The sequence below is a fragment of the Lolium rigidum genome, chromosome 5, assembly GCF_022539505.1.
Source record: "Lolium rigidum isolate FL_2022 chromosome 5, APGP_CSIRO_Lrig_0.1, whole genome shotgun sequence".
Classification (NCBI taxonomy): Eukaryota; Viridiplantae; Streptophyta; class Magnoliopsida; order Poales; family Poaceae; genus Lolium; species Lolium rigidum.
Window position 1 is genome coordinate 235,761,325 of NC_061512.1, and position 16,458 is coordinate 235,777,782.

The following is a 16,458-nucleotide window of genomic DNA, read 5'->3' on the forward strand; positions in this document are numbered from 1 at the left end:
AGTGGGAGACTGAAGAAGATATGCCCTAGAGGCAATAATAAAGTGGTTATTATTTATATCTTTATGTTTATGATAAATGTTTATATATCATGCTATAATTGTACTAACCGAAACATTAGTACATGTGTGATATATAGACAACAAAGAAGTCCCTAGTATGCCTCTTAAACTAGCTTGTTGATTAATGGATGATTAGTTTCATAATCATGAACATTGGATGTTATTAATAACAAGGTTATATCATTATATGAATGATGTAATGGACACATCCAATTAAGCGTAGCATAAGATCTCGTCATTAAGTTATTTGCTATAAGCTTTCGATACATAGTTACCTAGTCCTTATGACCATGAGATCATGTAAATCACTTATACCGGAAAGGTACTTTGATTACATCAAACGCCACCGCGTAAATGGGTGGTTATAAAGGTGGGATTAAGTATCCGGAAAGTATGAGTTGAGGCATATGGATCAACAAAGGGATTTGTCCATCCCGATGACGGATAGATATACTCCGGGCCCTCTCGGTGGAATGTCGTCTAATGTCTTGCAAGCATATGAATAAGTTCATAAGAGACCACATACCACGGTACGAGTAAAGAGTACTTGTCAGGAGACGAGGTTGAACAAGGTATAGAGTGATACCGAAGATCAAACCTCGACAAGTAAAATATCGCGTGACAAAGGGAATTGGTATCGTATGTGAATGGTTCATTCGATCACTAAAGTCATCGTTGAATATGTGGGAGCCATTATGGATCTCCAGTATCCCGCTATTGGTTATTGGTCGGAGTGAGTACTCAACCATGTCCGCATAGTTCACGAACCGTAGGGTGACACACTTAAAGTTGGATGTTGAAATGGTAGAACTTGAATATGGAATGGAGTTCGAATATTTGTTCGGAGTCCCGGATAAGATCCCGGACATCACGAGGAGTTCCGTAATGGTCCGGAGAATAAGATTCATATATAGGATGTCATTTTATGTGAATTAAAATGATCCGAAGGTTCTACGGAAGGTTCTAGAAAAGTCCGGAAGAAATAAGGATGGAAGGTGGAGTCCCGGAGGGACTCCACCCACCTTGGCCGGCCAACCTAAGGGAGGAGGAGTCCCAAGTGGACTCCCCACCATGGTGGCCGGCCACCCCACCAAGGAAAGGGGGGAGTCCCACTCCCCCTAGGTTTGGACACTTGGAAGGTTTTGTTGGGGTCTTATTCGGACTCTTTTGACCTAAACCTTTTTTTTTGAAAGCTCTGACAGTAGGAAAGGCTCCTACTGTCTTTTTGTATTAATCAGAAGTAACTTTACATGGTGTCCTCCTGGAGAGGAAACAAGAGGAAGTTACAAGCAGGGTTCCTAATTTTCAAACTAAAAACTGTCAACAAATTCGAAGATAAAGTTGTGAAGGTCTTCTTTGGTTCTATGGACCAAAAGAAGGAGATCAGCTCGACTCTCTGTTTCCGGGACTCTATACTCGGGGTCTATTCCTTTGAAGAGAAGATTATTCCTTTCCTTCCATATGTTCCGAGCAGATATCAGCATAATTTCCATATACATTGGCTTCTTCCATTGATCCTTCCCTTTTTGTATGAGTGTTCTTCTCGTCCAAATTACTCGTGCCAAAACATTCCAATCTTCTCCCGAAGCATAAAGTACTAAAGGGGCAGCAGAAGAGCATATGCTCAATTGTTTCTTCCGGTGGGTTTATGCACATCAGTGCGGTTATATCCTGTGTTTATGCAAGTAATGTCGTCTCCGGAGCATATTTCGGTGTTTAATCTATCCGAGAGGACTAGCCATCCAAAGAATTTCATTTTTGGTATACATTTGCTTTTCCATAACCAGCCATATGTGATGTGTGGCACAATCTCTCTAAAACAGAAGTTATAATATTTGCTGGCTGTGAACTTGGATCCCCACTCATAGGTCCATTTATCATGCTCCAGGGAAAAAGTAATATGCCTGGTGTTGCTCTGTAAGTCTCTGAGTTCATTCATTGCTTCTGGCGACAAGGGTAAGTGAAAGAGATCCCCCAGTCTGGTAGATGACAAGAAGTCCTGTACAGAAATGTCTTCATCGATTGCAAATGAAAAGGCTCTGGGGTATGTTTCACTGACAATATTTGAATTCCAAGAATCCTTCCAAAAAAGTGTTGTAGCTCCTTCATTCACTGTACTAGAGGCAATCCCTCTATAAATAGGCATAAGCTTGCAAATATCTTTCCACCAGAAAGACCCACATAATGAGGCAGCATGTGGAATTTCCCTTGTATAGAGGGGGAGAGAGGGGCTGGCCGGCCACTCAAGCCACCACCATGGCCGCACCCCTCAAGGGTGCCCTAGCCGGCGCCCCTCTCCCCAAACCCTAGCGGTCTCTCTCCTCCACCACATCCCGCACGCTTAAGCGAAGCTCCGTCGGATTTCTCCACCACCACCGACACCACACCGTCGTGCTGTCGGATTCAAGAGGAGCTACTACTTCCGCTGCCCGCTGGAACGGGGAGGTGGACGTCGTCTTCATCAACAACCGAACGTGTGACCGAGTACGGAGGTGCTGCCCGTTCGTGGCGCCGGAACCGATCGTGATCAAGATCTTCTACGCGCTTTTGCAAGCGGCAAGTGAACGTCTACCGCAGCAACAAGAGCCTCATCTTGTAGGCTTTAGAATCTCTTCAAGGGTGAGACTCGATACCCCCTCGTTGCTACCGTCTTCTAGATTGCATCCTGGCTTGGATTGCGTGTTCGCGGTAGGAAAATTTTTGTTTTCTATGCAACGTTATCCTACAGAAGTGAAGAAGAAATTATTCTCTATGTCGTTGTCTGGTAAAGCGGCGCATTGGTACAAACTGCTGAAGGATGGGCATTCTCTTGATTGGAAGGATATTGTGCCTCTATTTTACTCTAAATTCTATCCTCCAAGTGAAATTCACGAAGACCGAAACCGCATATACAATTTCTGGCCTCATGATGGAGAGAGTATTGCTCAAGCATGGGAGAGATTGAAGTCTTTAATGCTCAAATGCCCCAATCATGAGCTTTCTGGTAATATCATCATTGATAATTTCTATGCAAGACTTCCTTTTCAAGATAAAATCTTGCTGGATACTGCTTGTTCTGGATCATTCACGCACAATAAAGAAGAGTTTAAATGGGACCTTCTTACTCGGATTCAGGAGAACGCTGAAGATTGGGAGAACGACAAAGGTAAAGAGTCAGGTATAAATTATGATTATGAATGCATTGAAACTTTTATGGATACTGATAAAATTCTAAATATGAGTGCTACTTATGGTCTTGACTCTCAAGTTGTTGCAAATCTTTATAAAGCTTTTGCCTCTCATTTTGAATTGCCGATGAAGAATTTTGATAAGTATCATGAACCTTTCAAAGACACTTGCATGGAAAATGAAATTGTTGTTAATGATTGCAATAAACATACTCAAACTTCTGAGAATGCTATTTCCTATAAGCATGTTAATTTTTGTGGAATACATAGACCTTGTGGAATTAATCAAATCGAAGATGAAAATTGTATCCATCATAGGAATGAAAAAACTAGAAAGTGGTCTAGGGCTCTAGATGATCTTGGTAAAAAAGTTTGTGCCCTCTATCCTTTTATTTGTGAACTTTGCCATAAAGCGGGTCATTTTAATTTTCAATGCTCCTCCAATGATAATTCGAACCCCATGAGTGCTGCAAATTTGTATTGTGATGATGAAATTACTCCTAATCAGCATGATGAACTTACTTTATTTTTGTGGTGTGAAGAGTTATCAAGGAAAATTTCTTTGTTAGATATTAACGATCTAGATATTGATGATGTCCTGCATGGGTGTCTTTCTTATTGCATTGATAATTGCCATATAAATACTTACATACAAAATATTTTAGAAGATGACACTTTGCCAAAATATGATAGGACCGCTGTGTGCTTTGAACTTATTAATGAAAAGGAGGAATCCTCCCAAGTTTCTTCTATTGTTTCTGGAAATAAAACAGGTTATGAGGAGAAGCCTCTCATCAAGCCTCTCCCCCCTAAAGAAAGGAACGAGGAGAATGAGAAGAAGAAGAAGAAGAAGAAGAAGAAGAAGAAGAAGAAGAAGAAGAAGAAGAAGAAGAAGAAGAAGAAGAAGGGAACGAAGAAGAAGAAGAAGAAGAAGAAGAAGAAGGGGAATAAAAAGAAAGAGGTAACAGCATATCCCCGCGTGTATGAGATAACGATAGGTAACCGTAAGTATGTTGCTCCTGATGATTATTATGATAATGAATCTGAATGCAATGATCTTCCTATGCCCTTTACCTACATTAGTGATCATGATTTGAAAGAGCACACTACTTTTGATATTGCAAATCTCCGGGAAACTAATTTCGAAAATGATAATGTTAATAATTGCCATAGTATCGATACTATCCATGCTTCCTCCCATAATGTAGAAAGCTCTAAGCTTGGGGATGAGGTGTTTGAAAATCCTTTTGCTACTGATCATTATATGTTTGATACATCTCCTTCTAGTAACAATGATGGTATGGTCACAGATGAACATACTGTGAAAGATAACTATTCTATTTCTTATGATGACACTGTGCCTCCAATCTTTGATGATTATTATAAAGAATGCTCTGATATAGGTTATAACTATCCTTATGAAACTTGTCATAGTTATGATTGGATTGCCAAAAATAATTCCCTTAGTATGCAACTTGTTTACCATGTTCAAATTCTTGATAATGATCCTCGCTCCAATTACTATTAATGAGAAGAGTTTTTCTTATGCCAAAAATAATGATACTTTTATACACATGAACCATGACAAGAATGTTTTAAGTGATGGATATATTGTGGATTTCATCAATGATGCTACTGAAAGTTATTATGAGAGAGGGAAACATGGTTATATGCATCTTAATAAATTAAGTTTCCCCTCTTTATGTTGATAATTTTGAAGTTGCGCTTGTATTGCCTTCTTATGCTTGTCACTTTGTTCTTCATGAATTTATTTGTGTACAAGATTCCTTTTCATAGGAAGTGGGTCAGACTTAAATATGTTTTGAACTTGCTTTTTGATGCTCTCTTTTGCTTCAACTCTCATCCTTGTGCGAGCATCGTTAAAATTGCTGAGCCCATCTTAATGGCTATAAAGAAAGAACTTCTTGGGAGATGACCCGTGTCTTTATTTTGCTACTGTTTTGTTGTGTCTTGGAAGTTGTTACTACTGTAGCAACCTCTCCTTATCTTATTTTATTGCATTGTTGTGCCAAGTAAAGTCTTTGATAGTAATGTTGATACTAGATTTGGATTACCGCGCAGAAACAGATTTCTGTCTGTCATGAATTTGGGATGGGTTCTCTGTAGGTAAATCAGAAAAATCTGCTAATTTACGTGCGTGATCCTTAGATATGTACGCAACTTTCATTCAATTTGAGCATTTTCATCTGAGCAAGTCCAGTGCCTCTAAAAAAATCGTCTTTACGGACTGTTCTGTTTTGACAGATTCTGCATTTTATTTCGCATTGCCTCTTTTGTCGTGTTGGATGGATTTCTTTGTTCCATTAACTTCCAGTAGCTTTGTGCAATGTCCGAAGTGTTAAGAATGATTGTGTCATCTCTGAACATGTGAATTTTTGATTATGCACTAACCCTCTAATGAGTTTGTTTTAAGTTTGGTGTGGAGGAAGTTTTCAAGGGTCAAGAGAGGAGGATGATATACTATGATCAAGAAGAGTGAAAAGTCTAAGCTTGGGGATGCCCCCGTGGTTCATCCCTGCATATTTCAAGAAGACTCAAGAGTCTAAGCTTGGGGATGCCCAAGGCATCCCCTTCTTCATCAACAATTTATCAGGTTTCTTCTCTTGAAACTATATTTTTATTCGGTCACATCTTATGTACTTTACTTGGAGCGTCTGTTTGTTTTTGTTTTTCGTTTTGCTATTTTCCTTCTGTGAATAAATTCATGCTTGTGTGGGAGAGAGACACGCTCCGCTTGTTCATATGAACACTGGTGTTCTTAGTTCTATCTTTAATGTTCATGACGGAGTTGAAAACCGCTTCGTTCATTGATATATGGTTGGAAACGGAAAATGCCGCATGTGGTAATTGGTATAATGTCTTGAATAATTTGATATTTGGCAATTGTTGTGCTCATATGGATCATGTTTAAGCTCTTGCATCATGTACTTTGTACCCATTAATGAAAAACTGCATAGAGCTTGTTAAAATTTGGTTTGCATGATTGTTCTCTAGAGTCTAGATATTTTCTGGTTAAGGTGTTTGAACAACAAGGAAGACGATGTAAAGTCTTATAATGCTTACAATATGTACATACGTGAGTCTTGCTGCACCGTTTTATACTTGAGTTTGCTTCAAACAACCTTGCTAGCCTAGCCTTGTATTGAGAGGAATTCTTCTCGTGCATCCAAATCCTTGAGCCAAAAAACCATGCCATTTGTGTCCACCATACCTACCTACCACATGGTATTTCTCTGCCATTCCAAAGTAAATTACTTGAGTGCTACCTTTAAAATTCTATTCTTTGCCTTTACAATACATAGCTCATGGGAAAATAGCCTTAAAAACTATTGTGGTGAAGAATATGTACTTATGTATCTTATTTCTTAATAAGTTGCTTGTTGAGCGGTAACCATGTGAGTTATTCCTTCACATACACATTCATGAAATACATCAAATACATACATATACATTCATATCTAGGGATAGAACACCATATGAGTTATTCCTTCACATACACATTCATGAAATTTGATGCCTAGGGTTCCTCCACAAATCTAGGATACATACATATCTAGGGTTCTTACACATACACATTCAACACTTACATACCCATTTCAACACATACATAGCCATTTCAAACATCTTTGGATACAATGCATACAATCTAGCAAAATTTAACATCTATGGTTCAAACACATGCATACAATCTATGGTTCCAACAAATCTATGGTTCAAATCTATGGTTCAAACACATGCATACAAATCTATGGTTCAAACACAACCAACATTTCCAATCTAGGCAAAACGGCTAAATCGAATTAAACCGGAGCAAATCTTGGATGAATCGAAGGGGAACGAAGGGGAATACCTTGAGGATTGTATGGGGATGGATTTGGTCGGCCAGATCTGTCCAATCCGTGGAGGATTTGGTGGGGGGCGGGGGAGAGGCGGCCGGCGGCGGCGGTTGGAGGAGAGAAAGAGAGGAGAGAAAGAAGAGAAAGAGAGGGTCGGGCTGGGGGCGGGCGCGGGCGCCACACTTAAGTGGATGTGTGGCGCCCGTGGCATCGGCGCCACACTTGCTAGTGTGGCGCCCGTGGCATCGGCGCCACAAGTAGAGGCTCGCCAAAACGGCTAAGTCTCAGACGTCCGGAGCCCCTGGATGTTTTCGACCGAAAACTTGATATAAGTTGGCATGTGTGGCGTCGATGGGAGGGGCGCCACACATGCTGCCGCGTCGGATCGGCGCACCAGCTCAGCGTCGAGGGCGCCACGTCGGCTGGGAGAGTGGCGCCGGCAGGAGGGGCGCCACACTGGCATGTGTGGCGCCGATGAGAGGGACGCCACACAAAAGGGTTAGATGGGTGAAATAGTTTCGCTGGAGGATCAGTCTATGCTTTTCTTTCATTTTGGGTTATTTTTGTCGCCGCCGCGCCAGTCCGTTCCGACTACTTCTGGCCCACCACGTCTCCAAAGGCCCGTATCTCTGGGCTCGGCCCGCAGCCCGCTCCTCTGCGTACCGCTCACCTCCCGAGTCGCACTCCTCCCTGCTGCTGCTGCTCGCACCGACCCTACCGGCCACCGATCCCGCCGGCGAGGCTTGCCGGCCCAGGATGGCCGCCAACTTCTGGGCGTCGTCGCACTCGTAAGGCTTCACTTCCCCTTCTCCGTCGATTCGGTTTCCCCTCTGGGGATGGCGCGGATTGCGGCTGCTAATTTTGCGTCTGTGATCCGGCGCGGGCAGCAAGCAGCTGCTGGACCCGGAGGAGGTGGACGTGGTGCCGGCGGCGGACCGGGAGCGGGGCATCACCACCGAGGAGTTCCGCCTCGTCAAGATCCACATGTCCTCCCGTACGTCGCCTCCTCCCGCTCCCCTCCCCTCCCCGTCCCTTTGCTCGTCTAGTGTTTCCATTCCCTAATACAAATTTGTATAGTTTCCTACCCGTAGTGCACAGTTTGCTTGCCTGCCACCATGGTGCCCTGCCACGCGCGGATGCGCCTTTGCACCGTAGAAAACCACCGCAACGCAAATGTTGAACAATTTCTCCACCGTGCTGCCTCCTCTCTGGGAGCCGGGGGAAACCCTAGGTCCGGCTTGCTGGGCCGGGCAGTGGTGTCCCTTCCTTAGAAGCGTTGCCCAGATTGCCCATGGAGTTCCCGAAGTTGCTCTCAAGTTGTGAGTTGTGACTGCTGCCTATGGCTTGGGCATTCGGGATGCAATGCGCGTCATCGCCGGCAGTGATGGATCTTGGGAGAAAACTAGGGGGGGGGGGGGGCTGGCTTACACTAAGCTACGCCACTGATCGCCGGCTTCCGCTAGACGACGCTTTCCTCTAGTCTGGCTGGACAGAGACAAGTTCTTTCCTTTGTCCTCGTAGTGTAGTGGGCGTGGGTGCTAATCCCGGAAATTAGCGTTGTGCTGCCGAAAAGCGTTGTGTAGGCCGCTTGGCCTCTCCTTGGTGTATTCTAGAAAATGTTTCTCCACCATTTCTGTCAAACCAGGAAGAAAAGGAACGCGCGTTCTTCCTTCTAACTTTACAGATTTAGAAATACAAGTTCGCGCTCTCCTTCTTTTATAACAGTTTTACCAGTTGTCCAATTGTTTGAGTTCATTGATTGCCAGTACATATCATCAGCATAGGTCCAGTCAAATAATTCATTTTCTTCCATTCGCAAATGCCATAATTCCTCACTTAGAATTGCTTGATTTGCTTTTGCATCATTATTATGTTTCTTACGAAGTAAAGCATTATTGATTTCAGATATCTGGCGGTTGGCGCAGCAAGTGAAGGTTAGGCAAAGGTTAGACCTTGCTTCCTCTGCCTGACCTGCACTTTTGTTTTCAATTCTGTGGTGACATCTTTGGACTGTAGTGAACTAACAAACTCATTTTATGCTTTTAAGCTTTCTTTTAGTTAGCATTTTTTCTTGCACACTCAACCAAGGATATTTCCATAATGTTTTACAGTTGCCAATAATAATGGAAACAGCGCTTGCTTCTATGTATTAATAAATATTTTCAGTTACTTTACTGAGGTGGCTACTTTCATATCTACACGTGTTATACATATTAGTGCATAAATTGTTCACTTAGTATATACTACCTAAAACGCATTTATACTACCCCATAGTATTTTTGCATAGTTTAATTGAACTTCAAGACTGCTATTAGAATTCATAGAAAAAGAAGAAGTCACTAACTCAGTGGGACTAAGTGACATTGTTCGTTCTCCTGTTTCTGTATTGTTTATGAATCATAAGGGTTGCTGGGGCTTTTCTTATAAGACTAGAGTTGCTATTTGTCAGGTTATATAAAGTATATTTTCCTCTAGATATTCTGGGATTAACTTGTGACGCTAATGATCTTAAATAAATGTTATTTCAGAGTCATAGCAACTGCCATCACTTACTTCAGGCGTGTTTATACAAGGTATGATTCTCTACCTAACAAGGATACATGGGATATGTAGTTTCTTTCTATTGATCACGAAGAAAGACTGCTTTGGTCCTCTAGTCTCTGATTTCTTGTCTGAATTTGAGTACCATTTTAAATAGCTGGATGGAGCATCTAGATTGTAAGGTGTTGCGTTTCCCTACGATATAAGCAGTCAACTTAATGGATGTAATAACTGCAGTAAACTATGACGGGAAGACATTTGCTGTCTCTCAGTCGTTTCAGTAAGAACTTCAGTGCTTCAGTCCGAACCCTATAGGATTTTACCTTGCTCCAAACTCAATCAGAATTCCCGATGCTCTAGATGATGGTGGTTCTCAACTTGTTTCAATAAGACTGCGCGTGCATCAGCTAAAACTAGTACATTGGAAATTTTCTAGAACTGTAAATTTCAATTTGTATGTTCTGAACTTTGACGAACAAACTCGTGTTTCCATACTATATTTCAGCAAAACTTGGACATGAATGTTCATACTGATTGCTTGTTGCTACATTTCTCTCCTGAAAATCAATAAGCACTGTGTTTAAGTAATTATATCTTGTCCTAATGCTGAAGCTGTTTACAGAAAGAGCATGACTGAGTATGATCCTCGTTTGGTAGCACCGGCTTGTTTATATTTAGCATCAAAGGTAGAGGAGAGCACTGTGCAAGCAAGGCTGCTCGTCTTTTATATCAAAAAGATGTGTGGTGAGTCTCATGAGTAATGATCATACAGATACATAGTTTACATGGAAAAGCTACACTAATTGTTTATTCTGTTTCCCCCATGTTGCAGGTCCTGATGATAAGTACCGATTTGAAATTAAGGACATCCTCGAAATGGAAATGAAGCTCCTGGAAGCACTGGACTATTATTTAGTAGTTTACCATCCATATCGTCCTCTTTTACAGTATGATTCTGTTCCCGTTACTTTGCATCTGAGTAGCACATAGCATTTTTTCACTGGAAGTAGTGGAATGGGCCTTTTATGGTTTCCTGTAACTTTGAAACCAACTCCTCTTCACACACAATGGTATTGACTATTGAGAGATGTTCTGTTTTGCAGTTTATTGCAGGATGCTGGCATAACAGACCTGACACAGTTCGCGTGGTAAGCACTGCTCCATAAGTACAAATATGCAATGGAGCATCAAACTGATTACTGAAGCTGTTATTCTGGGATAGAACTTCTAGGCCTTTACAATTCACCCACATAGTGCTCTATTATTCTGTTTGTACTTTTTTGAGATTTATATCCAGGAAAAGCTATTTTAGATGCTTTTAGTGACATTTGGTGGTAAGTGGTAACTAGACCTTTAGTTTGAATCATTTTATCACACGAGCATGTTAGTCTCAGAGCAAGCGGAGTTCCCTTCCCGTGTCCTTGTTCAAAATTTGTATTTTGATCTAGTCAATAGTATTCAGTATTCACATTTGGTATTGATGTATTGAATATCCTTGGTACGACAGTAGCCTGTTGTAGGGATGAGACAAGTACCTTAGCTGAGTTTTGCTTCTCATTTTGTGTATGACAGTACGGTTAGTCAGTAAGGCAATAGCTTTTATCTGGGATCACACGGGAAACAAATGTTAGCGGAGTGCCTTTATGATGTATGGTGTATCATATGGTCAATCTTCAACTTGACAGATTTCTCAGCTGATCAGACACCGTTACTTGCAGGGGCCTTGTCAATGATACTTATAAAATGGATCTTATTCTCATATATCCTCCCTACATGATTGCATTGGCTTGCATATACATTGCAAGTGTTCTGAAAGATAAGGATACAACTTCCTGGTTTGAAGAACTTCGTGTTGATATGAATATTGTAAGCGTCTTCTGCTTGACATTTTCCCCATTAATTAGTTCTTCATAATATCCATCCACTGATTGACATTCATTTGCAATACTCAGGTGAAGAATATTTCAATGGAAATATTGGATTTCTACGAAACCTACAAGGTTGACCCCCAAAGGGGACTCTCTGATGAAAAGATCAGCCCTGTGATGAACAAGTTGCCAGCAAAGGCCTAAAGCAGATTTTTATCTGGTCGTCTAACCACCATGCATCCATGACTGGAGCAGGTGTGTGGCAGCTGGCAGCAACGGTAAATTCAACAGCCTGATATTGGAAGTGCCCCACTGGATCTGATCATGATATCTCATTTCAGAATGAAGAAACCTATGGTAGAGAATTAGTTTGGATGCGCTTGTATAGTTGCAGTAGTCTGTAATACTAGACACTATATTGTACAAAACTCAAAGTGGTTTTATTTCAGTGTATCCCTGCTTGTTGAATGTAAAGTTGTCTAGATAGGTTCATCTTCATCCTTAAAATTGTACTACCTCTGTCTATCTTTAGATGTCCAAAGTTTGACTAAATTCGAATGTATCTAGACACTCTTTAGTGCATAGATAGATCCGAATTTAGATGAAACCTTCTGACATCTATTAACGGACGGAGGGAGTACAAAACTCAAAGTGGATTTATTTCAGTGCAATATCTGTGCTTGTTGAATGTGAAGTTTCCTGGATGGGTCCATCTTCATCCTTAGAAAAAATCAACATCAAAACCTTTTTCCCAAGCAAGTTGGAGTAGGCTAGATATGAAAATCAACAGAAACAAAAGGAAACCAAAACAAAAAGGAGAAAGAACATCCTCAACCTCAGTATTGTACAAAAATCAAAGCGGGTTTAGTTCAGTGTATCCCTGGTTGTTGAATATACAGTTGCGTGGATGAGTTCATCTTCATGGTAACTGACATGTGCCCTCAAAAAGTGACAATATCATACGCTGAGAAGCTCAACAAAGAAAAATCATGCAAAATATGCCAGGTAATTCACTTCAGAACATACACCACTTAACAGGTGGAACTTACAAAGCCCAAGTATTTTCTCAACATCAGGCTAACAGCCTCAAGTACATAGACCAAATGTGGAGAAATGGCACGGTTAACAGCCTAATACATACAACAGTATAGAGGGACAATTTTACCTTGACACAGGCAATACAAAAAGACTAAGAAAATTTGTTAATCCAATTCAGACGGAAGGCTATCGGTACATTCACCAGGATGATGAACTCCTACTGATGCATTTCCATAACATTCATCTAGATGGTGATGGTACAACAATGTTCCTGAGGAAAAGATCCAACTGTTCTCCCCGAGAGGACTTCTGACCCTGACAATACATTTCAAAGTCAGATGTTGCTAGAAGTTCCTTCAACACATCAAATAAATCTGCATTTCATAAAACTGAAGCTCAACAGACTGAGGCTGATAAAAGTTGAAGGGGCTAACCTTATCCAGCAGTGTTAGGAAGGTAAATACGATGGAAGTTGTTTATCTTCAAGTACTTCCGGCAAGTGGGGCATTTCTTTTGGACCTGGATGGCTTGCTTGATGCAGCTCGTGCAGAAGATATGGCCACACATTGTTGTGGCAGGCTCCTCCAACTTGTTCCAACACACTGGGCAGGTAAAGATTGGTTCCTTTGGAGCCACTTTAGCAGGCTCTTTTCTAGTTTTCACAGCTTTGTTTGACTGCCATGAAAGGAAACATCTAGTCAGAGTTCAACACAAATCAGAAGCCAACATGCTAGCAGGACCTGGATACAATGATTGAGTTTACAAAGTAGCTTCTTGAGGTGGAAATATCGTTTAGCGTAAAGAATATAATGAACATGTTTTGGTTCGGGCACATACATAACAGAATCCAACAAAGGATCTTAGCTGTCAGCTTTCTATCAAGGATCTATATGACATCCCAGAACTGCAAGTATGAGTGTTCTCTATGAGATTGGACAGTATCTTCAGCTGTGGCACCTGATCCATGCCACCCCCCTCACCGACTATCCGGACAGGCTGGTATGGAAATGGACAACTTCTGGCACCTACTCCGCTAGCTCATGCTACCTAGCTACCTTCCATGGATCAACGACTTGTTACTCCTGGAAGCACATCTGGAAAACATGGGCGCCGCCGAAAGTGAAGTTCTTCCATTGGCTCGCTAACCTGGACAGATGCTGGACTGCGGAGCGCCTTGCCAGACACGGACTTCCACACCATGCCAGATGCTTGCTATGCGACCAGGCGCCGGAGTCTATGAGACACCTGATGCTCGAATGCCCCTTCACCCGGCAGGTTTGGCATGAGATCCTCGCTTGGCTCAGGATGACTGCGGTTTCACCTGACCACGAGCCATCCATCATGGACTGGTGGCGACACGCTAAGGGAGACACCCCCAGGCCGATGCGCAAGGGCCTGGCCTCTGCCACCCTCCTCATCCCCTGGATGGTATGGAAGCATCGTAACTCATGCGTTTTTGAGGGCGCCCGGCCATCAATCCCACTCCTACTCTCCACGATTAAGGATGAGATTAGCTCATGGGCAAAGGCTGGTGCTAGGGGACTTCGTGTAGTTTTGCCATCCACCTGGGATGTGCACTGATGTATCACCTGTATCGTGTCACCTGCCTCTTAGGAGGTTGTAAACCTATTCTATCTTTCCAATGAAATGAAGCGCAAAGGTCCTTTGCGTTTTCTCGAAAAAAAGTGTTCTCTATGACTTGAACAGACCAAGAAAAATGCTTACTTAATGTAATATGTTTATCCTCTCAGGCCACTGAAAGGACAACATAAACCAAAATTCTACAAGGACAAGGGGAAAACATCATGCACTACATACCAGCTGCTATTTACGTAAGAGGACAAGATAGAGAAACAACTAATAAGTGATCAGTCATCGAACTAGATCTTATGGCTAAGAGAGTTAGGTCCATTCGATACCTGCAAGCTGGACCCTTCCCCTGTTTCTGGAGAGATGTTTATCACAGCCGAAGCTTTTTGACGTTTGTTCCCTGTGTTATTAGAAAGGACTGCTGCATTATCATCATGATGAAATACTTCTCATTGAATCAATGATGAGGCAGATAAGGAGGCTCAAATGAAAAGGGAATATATAGTCAGACAATATATTGACGAACAGTTTTACATCTTCCCTTTGTGATTTCCAGAATCAGCATCAATATATATGAATCAGCTTATAACAAGAAAGTATTATATAGGAAACTAGGAAAAACATGTTCAAATGTACAATTTCAGCATAGCTTATACATCTGCTGCCACTAGAGAGTCAGTCATCTTAGCAGCATGACATAAGTAAATTCCAAAAACTATGTGTGTTGTTTACGAATTGGTTAGTTCACTTCCGTATGAATATACTAAGACAGATCATAATAGACTGATGAAGAAATTACCAACCAATTTCTGTAAGCCAAAACAATTCTACGGAATGCAGTGTTCCGGATGAATATACTAAGGCAGATCATAATAGACTGATGAAGAAATTACCAACCAATTTCTGTAAGCCAAAACAATTGTACGGAATGCAGAGTGTGTAGTAAGAAACTAACCTTCACGGGTGGCATGTACCTCTAGATCAACTACTGTCACGGGCTGTCTCCTAATTTTCGGATTCCTCCTCTGCAGCATGCAAGTTGATTCAATATAAATGCCAGGAATGTTGCATCTTATTCAGTGTTATGACCAAGTTATAATACTCTTCGTTAATATGAACAGCTGCATGCCTCAGAAGCACAGGTAGCAGAAACTTTCAAAAAAGTGTGTATATACACATCATGCTTCTGAAAAAAATCTATATGAACCTAATGACATGAGATCAATTACACACAATAAGAGTCTTCCTGGAAACGTAAGCACTAGCTTCTTCAGTTCAAGAAAACAGCACGCAACGTACCCGAGGAGGCACTTGTGAAGCCGATACGACCTGCACTTCGTCGTCCAGAGCTTCCACATCGATAGGCGAGGTGCGTGCGCCGCTGTGAGTGGTGGATACCCCACGCCTGCTGGCCACCCCTGGGGCTGGGGACACCAAGTTCACAACGACCTTATCAGCAGACTCATCTTGTGAGTGCCTTCTGCAGACACGTCGTACGCCGTTGACAGTACTCATGCTCCCTTCAGCTCCCGGATGAACCTCAGACTGAAAGAGATATGATATGACAGTTACTGACTTTTAGGACAGCTATATGTCATCAACTATCAGCAAGTATCAACTTGTGACCATCTTAGCAGCATAAATAAGTAGTGAATGCATAATAGATCAAGGACATCAACACTTGGATTGAACTTCTGAAACATCTCGGAGAAACCAACAAGGGCTAAACATGCAAAATCCAACTACTTGTTCATGATGGAACTCGAACCCCAAAGAAAAGCATTCGGGGCTGTGACCCGAAACCACAAACTGTAACAAAATTGACCTGACGACTTGCTCAATCCCGCAGCCGGGATGGACCACGACGGGACGATCAAGCAAGGCCCGCATAGCAACTGCAGGAACGGATCTAGCTGCATAACAGTACGCAAGGTAGAGCACGGGACGAACAGCACGCCCGCAGATGCCCCTAATTCCCAATTCTTATGGTAGCCGCACCGAATCCAATCCAGTGGAAACTCCGCCTAGTAACGAACGGATTCGAGCTAAGGACCACGCGGCGACCAAATCGAAGATCGGCTCGCCATCCGCCACTGCTTTCGCTGGATCAACGCCTACTACCGCGATGGCAAATCCCGCGGAGATCGACACGGGCGGGGAGGATACGCGTCCAGATGGGGAAGGTAGCGCGCGCGCTTACCTGACGAGACCAGCTCGATCGAAGGATCGGAGGCCGCCGCCGCCGCCGCCGCGCCGCGAACTCGCGCTCGATTTTTTTCCGCACGAGGCCTCCGCTCTGCGTGTTTTTGAAAGGAAGCGAGGAAGCCAAGGGGGAGA

General features: G+C 42.5%; 2 protein-coding genes across 3 annotated transcripts; one reads left to right on the top strand and one right to left on the bottom strand.

The window, feature by feature from the left end:
• Positions 1–7,771: 7,771 nt before the first annotated feature.
• LOC124655293 (cyclin-C1-1-like) lies at positions 7,772–11,961 on the top strand. The gene is made up of 9 exons (XM_047194212.1): positions 7,772–7,872; positions 7,972–8,078; positions 8,990–9,029; positions 9,613–9,657; positions 10,248–10,369; positions 10,458–10,572; positions 10,729–10,773; positions 11,344–11,491; positions 11,578–11,961. The coding sequence occupies exons 1-9, from the start codon at positions 7,841–7,843 to the stop codon at positions 11,695–11,697; spliced, it is 774 nt and encodes a 257-aa protein (XP_047050168.1). The 5' UTR covers positions 7,772–7,840; the 3' UTR covers positions 11,698–11,961.
• Positions 11,962–12,502: 541 nt separating this feature from the next.
• Positions 12,503–16,420, bottom strand: LOC124654002 (E3 ubiquitin-protein ligase RNF4-like). Of its 2 annotated transcripts, none has more exons than XM_047193050.1 (6): positions 16,322–16,420; positions 15,421–15,666; positions 15,077–15,146; positions 14,451–14,521; positions 12,966–13,206; positions 12,503–12,840 (listed from the first exon to the last, which is right to left on the bottom strand). In XM_047193050.1, exons 2-5 carry the CDS (start codon positions 15,634–15,636, stop codon positions 12,967–12,969), a joined length of 597 nt encoding a protein of 198 aa, XP_047049006.1. In that variant the 5' UTR covers positions 15,637–15,666; positions 16,322–16,420; the 3' UTR covers positions 12,503–12,840; position 12,966. The 2 variants fall into 2 exon arrangements, with proteins under 2 accessions (XP_047049006.1, XP_047049005.1); XM_047193049.1 differs by having other exon boundaries at positions 12,503–12,846.
• Between the last annotated feature and the right edge of the window lie 38 nt (positions 16,421–16,458).